Source organism: Malus domestica, chromosome 01 (genome assembly GCF_042453785.1).
Source record: "Malus domestica chromosome 01, GDT2T_hap1".
Lineage (NCBI taxonomy): Eukaryota > Viridiplantae > Streptophyta > Magnoliopsida > Rosales > Rosaceae > Malus > Malus domestica.
The window spans coordinates 11,023,179-11,030,257 of NC_091661.1; the positions used below are offsets into that span (position 1 = coordinate 11,023,179).

Below are 7,079 nucleotides of genomic sequence, written 5' to 3' on the forward strand. Positions count from 1 at the left end.
TACATAAACACGACCTTAGCATTGTACGACGATTTTGATTAGGTAGTAATCATTGTAAATACTATACTGGTTCACAATGTGTTTCTTATACGCAAAACAAATACCAACTAAGACGGTCTTTTAGACGTGTAAGAATAGAAACCAATACCAACCAAGACCTGGACAAATTAACTACAGCTAAGACCTGAACCCGTAAGTTTTGAAATTGAGTTGAATTCAAACAACCGCGGCAGCTTTCTCCACAATCCCTTCTCGTACTTTTTTAGAGCCACTAAGAACATTTCCATTTTCTGCATCCCCTGCTTCCTCGTATGCAGCTGTATGAATACCAAGTGCAGCACGGCCAGATGGATCAGGATTTTTTGACCATTCTGCATCCCATTCCACAGCTTTTGCTGTACTGCACGCCACACTTGGACCACCCGGAACTGTCGATCTGGCAGCATTCTGTTCAGAAATGGCAAATAGTCAATTCCATCAACCATTATCCATTTTTCATCAAGGTGCACGATTAAAGATGAGAGCAAAGAAATGGCATGCCCGTCGTACTCTCATTAGATACTATTGGCATGTTTAGTTCTAGAATAAGCGTGCAGAGAAATCTTTCACCAACTCCATCATGATAAAAAGGTCGGTCGTACCCAGTGCACAAGGCTCCCGCTTTACGCAGGGTCTGGGAGAGGTGAATGTCGGCTAGCCTTACCCCCATTTATGGAGAGGCTGCTCCCAAGTCTCGAACCCGAGACCTACCGCTTATGGGCGAAGACACTTGCCATCGCACCAAGTGCGACCTCTTCCATCATGATAAACAAAAAAAAAAAAAAAAAAAAAAAAAAATTGAAGCAAGATATAATGATAAAGCAAGTGAATAAATCTCTTTCATGTAGCCAAGCCTACTTGGCTATTCTTAGAATTTGTATCTCACCTTTGGAAAGAATTTCTCAAATATTGTCCGGTAATAGTATGCTTCTTTTGTCGTAGGAGTGTTTTCAGGGTAAACGAAGCTAGCATTGCTCAGCATTGAATCTGTTACCTGTCCAGTTACAAGAAACAAAAGACGATTAATTAATTATATGCAGATAAAGAAGTATCTCTAATGTTTTCTGACTCTGGTTTGGAACAAAGTACAGACAGAACTCTAAATTGAACTGCAATGACATGTTCTGTCGTTAAACTCTCGATATGGAGCACAAATTCAGAAAGGACATGCCTAATCAACAGTCCAAATTAATAACCTGGCAAGTGGCAGAAAACACAGATGACAACGGATTTCCGTTCAAAAAGATAACTCTAACTTAAGGTGATGCTTACTTGACTGTTTGCATGATCTTTCAAGCCGTCAATCCAACTGTAGCCAACACCATCACTGAACTGTTCCTTCTGCCGGTACAATATGTGCTATAACAAAAAACACAAGGTACAAACAAGTTAGCTATATATTGCATAAATAGGGCACCACCACACTGCGGAGTGTGAGTGGCTGGTCAACCAACCATGCATTGCTGAGAGGCCGCCTCTCACCATCCATACTTGAAAATTTTGTGTATATATATTGCATATTGAACATTTTGTATCATGCAGAACACGATTACTGACACAAACACCAAAAGTTACAGACCTTTGGCAAATATGGCTTCTGATCATCGTCAAATGCATTGCGTAAGAGCCACTTCTCAATTCTCCCAGGCCTGATCTGCAATTAAATGTGCAAATATTTAGCTGTAGGAAGCCAATGATAACTTTTAGTTTGATTTTGTAAGGGGAAAGAAAAAATAATAATCAATATAATCCCAAAAATTTCGAAAGTGCAACTATAGGAACATAAATCTAAAAGAGTGACCAGAGACCACCAAAACTCTCTGTTACATACAATGAAACAAACCAATATGACAGGTTTTGCACCTAGGAATGAATAAAATGGGTGTAAAATTAAAGAATACAATGAGACTGAGGCAATCTTTAACTTTGTTTTATGGATGGAAGCCGCTATGCCAAATAATTGTAGTAGACTTGGTATATGATACACGAGCTGCTACATAAAAACTTGGAAAATACAGGGAAACACCAGCGATATATGTGCTATACCATTTTCCATTCTGGATCAATGTTCATGGCAATATTGATGAACTCTTTATCTAAAAAGGGCACACGGGCCTCAACACCCCAAGCTGAAGTTGATTTATTGGCCCTCAGACAGTCATACAGATGAAGAGCTTTAATCTGTCCATTAGTTACAACAGTTCAAGAAGGGGAAAAAAATGTCAAAATGGCCATTAAATAAGTAGGAAATTTTTTTTCACAAATGTTGAAAGTACATAACCATTTGCGACAAATGAAACAGAAAAGAAACAACTAGGGGTAGAGATGGTTTCATGGGGTACCTTCTGACATGTTTCTTGGTGAAACTCCTCCTTGTTTGGTGCCTTATGGAAATACAAGTAACCTCCAAAAATTTCATCTGAACCTTCCCCAGAAAGAACCATCTTTACTCCCAAAGATTTAATTTTTCGAGACATAAGAAACATGGGAGTGCTAGCTCTGATAGTCGTTACATCAAATGTTTCAGTATGGTAAATAACTTCCTCAAGTGCATCTATGCCTTCCTGAAACATCAAAGTAAAAAGATGAATTATTTGTTTGAATCTTAGGAATGAAGATCCGTATTTTTGTCCTCAGATTACGGATGCAGGACAAAGTTAATGTAGAAAATGGAAAAAAGTATAGAAATGAATACAAGAAGAGAAAGACAAAGACAGAAAATTTTATGGAGAAACAAATCGGTATAAACACAATATTGTAATTTTAATCAATATACCAATAATGTGAAGGCTATTATAAGCAATTCAAAATCATTAAATACAAAGGATAACAAATTTTTGGAATCGCAAATTAACCTTAAAATTCAATCCCTAAACAGATAAACTCATTCCAAAATTTCAGACATAAACTTAAGCCTGAGTAGAAATGTTCATCTTGCATCCTTTGTCAATTACCTGGACAGTAAAGTGAAACTCATGATGACGAGTCCCAAGATACTCTGCAACTTCTCTCGCTGCCTTCAAATCTGGTGATTTCTGAAGATTGAAAATGTAGCATTTAAATGTAGAGAAAAACCATCACTAGATAAAGCCTCGTAAAAGATTGATTGCAATAAAGTGTCTAAATCTCTCAGGTGCCAGAATTTACATGGGAAAGACGATTGAGCATCTACAACAAGGACCTTTTATTTCTTTGAACTTGCCACTTTAATGAACCATACAAGTATACAGATATCATAAACGTCTTAACGGCTCAACTGCTCATTATAGACATAAATGTGTACAACTTTTTATCAGTGAGATTTTATGTCATTAGGCATAAGAAACGGACTAAGCCCACCCTTTTCTGATTTTTTTTACTACAAAGTGTAATACATACTTATTTCAAACTGGAAATCAGGTTCTGTACAAGTTTTTAAAAGGATAAAAAAACAGATTGGCAGCATGAAGATATAACATATCTAAATGGACATCTTTTGTACGCAAAGTGAACAGATGTGGTACTCCAATTGACCAAGCCACGCTGTCAAGGGAAAAAAGGGGAAGGGGTGGGGACCTTTAGAGGGCATCACATTTAGCTATCTAAACAAGATAGCACTACACTGAGTAAGCACCAATTTTGACAATCTAAAAAGATTACCTCCAAGCCAATGCAAAAAGTGTGTAACTGTGATCCCCACTGACATGCAGCTTCTGAATCAGCCAAATAGCGACAAGCCACAGCAGCAACAAGTGATGAGTCCAGTCCTCCAGACAAAAGAACACCGAATGGTACGTCTGTCATAAGTCTCTTCACCACAGCCTACAAGATTTCCGTATCGAAGTAGAAGATAAATGAGAAATTATATACAATAAACGTGGTATAAGAGTGAGATGTGCAGGACAATTTGACCTACTACCTGGTTTTAAATAGATTTAAATTCATCTGTACAAACCACTTATCTGAAAACCATTCCTAGCCTTGAGTTAAAATGAACTAATACACTCATATTATGACATGAGGCCCCACTAGGGAGAAGGGATAACACAAAAATGATACACTTTTTTTTTTCGATCCATCTTAACACACCCAGCATAGCATAACCAAATGCACGAACAAGGTTATGAGTAAATGAAAGAAATAATTTATATGATAGGTATATTTGTCCAAGTAACATGCTTCTCAAAACAAAACAAAAACAAAAAAGGCAAAAATGGACTTTGATTCTTTACAAATATTGCCACTAACTCATAAATCATAATGAAGAAAACAGAAATGTAAAGTTCTTCATTGCATACCTTCTCAAAAGCCTTACGTAAAACTATGGGATCATAAGAAGCCGATGGTGTCTGTTCCAAAAACCAGGGTGGATTGTACCACCTTCTAAGTTCTCCTGCAAACATAAAATGGATTAATAAAATTAGTAGTGCATACAAAATCTAAAAGGCCCACAACTTGAGAATTATACATGCATATTTTGTTTTGGTCAACATTTTGCATGCATGTTATACAAATCTAAAAAGACAACACTCGGTACACAAGTACTTAACCTTTTTAAGGTAATAAGATAAAAAAAACATGTCCTACCCCTCCAAGTATGTGCAAAATGTCTTAGTTTCCTTAAGTAAATAGAATCATTTCTTCTACCTTTTTCTTAAATAGAACAAGGACATTATAAAAGGGCTGTATGCAGATCTCATATGATTCACCAATAAAAGTCATTGCTACTAACAAGAGCTCGGCATATACATACCTTGCTTGCTAGAGTAAATATGCCCAGGAGGAAAAGATATGAATCTTTCGCAATCATCACTTAAAGCTTTCATTTCTGAAGCAAACCAAATTGATCCTGCGAAAAGATATATACTCCTTAAATGTGCGTCTGAGAGGTAATCAAAGCTTAAAAATGATAATGATAATCAAGCAACAGTCTAGGAAATAATATGTAATTTTCTTTTTTGGTCAGAAGAGTTTAAGAAAGGCTTATTTTTAGTTACACCCCCTGAACCTCGATTTTAAACTCAATTTGCTCCATGTAACTCAAAAGTGTCCACTTTACTCCCTGAAACTCAAAGTTCGCTCCGTTTTGCCCCCAGAACTCAATTTTAATATCTTAGGGTTGATTTGGGTGCGCTAGGCTAATGATTTTATTTTTTATTTTTTTCATCTGTTCAATTTCTTCTAAACTTATATTCTCTGATTGTTGAATGTTAACGCATAATGAGATTTATAATAAAATTTATTGCACATGTGGCATAGTCTTATTGGGCGTTGGGTCCCACGTATGTTTAGGAGGCGACCTATGAGTTTCAGGGAGAAGAGAGAGTCCACAAGTCAAAGTGGAGTGAATTTCGAGTTTCAAGGAGTAAAGTGGTGACTTTTGAGTTACATGGGGCAAAGTGAGATCAAAATGGAGTTACAGGAGAGTGAATAATAAGCCTTAGAAACTGACACAGTACATACCATCAAGACCCCAGCCCATGTAAAGTGGGGTGATACCAATTGCATCTCGAGCTGCGATAAAACTTTGGTCTCTCGTGTCAAGGAGGACAAAGGAAAACATGCCGTCCAACATGTCTACAAACTCTTCTCCGTGTTCTTCATACTGCCAAAGATAAACGTTAGTAGTTAAATATGAAAACAATTTACATAAATTAATGCAAGAGGGAACCATTTTTGCTATTCCAATTTAAATAAAGTAATTTAATTACCAGATTCATAGCAATGCTCATTTACTTACAAGATGTGCAATCACTTCACAGTCACTGCCGGTTCGGAACTGATGCGACTTCAGATTTTCTCTCAATTGCTTATGGTTATATATCTCACCATTAACCTAAACGCACAGCTCCAACAATCAATCCAACATAAAAAATCAAAATAAAAACTACAAAAAATCTGAGCTGGCTAATGTTGCAGCCACTTCAAGATCAATCGAAGTTCGAAATCACAGGGTTGTGACTAGAACATGCAATGCTTACAAATTACCAACAACACAACGCTAGAGAGAGAGAAAGAGTACAGTGACAACAACGGTCTTGTCTTCGTTGTAAAGAGGCTGATCTCCAGAAGCAGGGTCGACAATCGCCAACCGTTGATGAGCAAGATAACAATTTCCATGGCAGTGCAATCCACTCCAATCAGGACCTCGATGCTTCAACCTACAATACATTCATCCGCACCCAAACATTTCTCCATCTCTCATCCATCCAGGCGAAATCAAACAAAATTCAGGGGAAAAAAAAAAGAAGAAGCAAGAAATGGAAATGCGTACCTGCGCGAGAGTTCGATGATGCGGGAGCGCTTGGCCTGGGAGTTGTCGATGCAGCCGAACACTGCCAGAATCCCACACATGGTGGCGGCGGCGAGGCGAAGCGCAGCGGAGGGAGCGGAACGGTGAAGGAAAATGGCAGAGTGTGAAAGGTGTGGCTGCGGAATCAGAGGAATCGGGTGCTTTTATAATCTGTTGGCGCTTTGATCGCGGCCGTAGATTTTGACGAGCTGACTACTGTGTGATGAGATTCCACATTTAAATTTAGGGTTTTAATTGACACTTCATACTACTGTGCTGTCTGATATTCTAGATTCTGGTTTGGGCTAGGTGAATCTATTTTCGTTTAAACACGTCGTTACTAGTGTTTTGACGACCGCCTTCCAATTTTGTTTTCATTTGAGAGAGATATTAAGTAGACTTTAGCAGGTTGTATTCAATTAGGATTTTAAAGGATTTTAATTCTTTTAATGGATCTAAGCGTATTCAATCGGAATTTTAAGTGATTCTCTAAAATCTAATATGTATTCAATCAAGATTTTAAGATAATTTATTAAAATCTTTAGAAATATAGGTGTATTCAATTAGAATTTTAAATAAGTTTATAACATTCCAGGTGTATTCAATTAGAATTTGATTTTAAAGAATTTGAAAAAGTTAAGGAATTATAGGGTATTGAAGAGATTTTGTAGTGTATTTTAAGCATCCACAAATCTCACATCTCCCTATGAATTAAAATTTTACATGGAATATCTACAAATCAATTAGACTCCATAAAAATCCATGGATT

At 37.1% G+C, this 7,079-nt stretch overlaps 1 protein-coding gene across 1 annotated transcript; it reads right to left on the reverse strand.

The window, feature by feature from the left end:
• Window positions 1–6,607, reverse strand: LOC103432594 (asparagine synthetase [glutamine-hydrolyzing] 2). The gene is made up of 14 exons (XM_008370826.4): window positions 6,293–6,607; window positions 6,041–6,179; window positions 5,759–5,854; window positions 5,482–5,623; window positions 4,772–4,867; window positions 4,317–4,411; window positions 3,679–3,840; window positions 2,994–3,074; window positions 2,382–2,603; window positions 2,086–2,220; window positions 1,619–1,693; window positions 1,312–1,398; window positions 926–1,033; window positions 1–447 (listed from the first exon to the last, which is right to left on the reverse strand). Exons 1-14 carry the CDS (start codon window positions 6,370–6,372, stop codon window positions 217–219), a joined length of 1,749 nt encoding a protein of 582 aa, XP_008369048.2. The 5' UTR covers window positions 6,373–6,607; the 3' UTR covers window positions 1–216.
• Window positions 6,608–7,079: the final 472 nt, after the last annotated feature.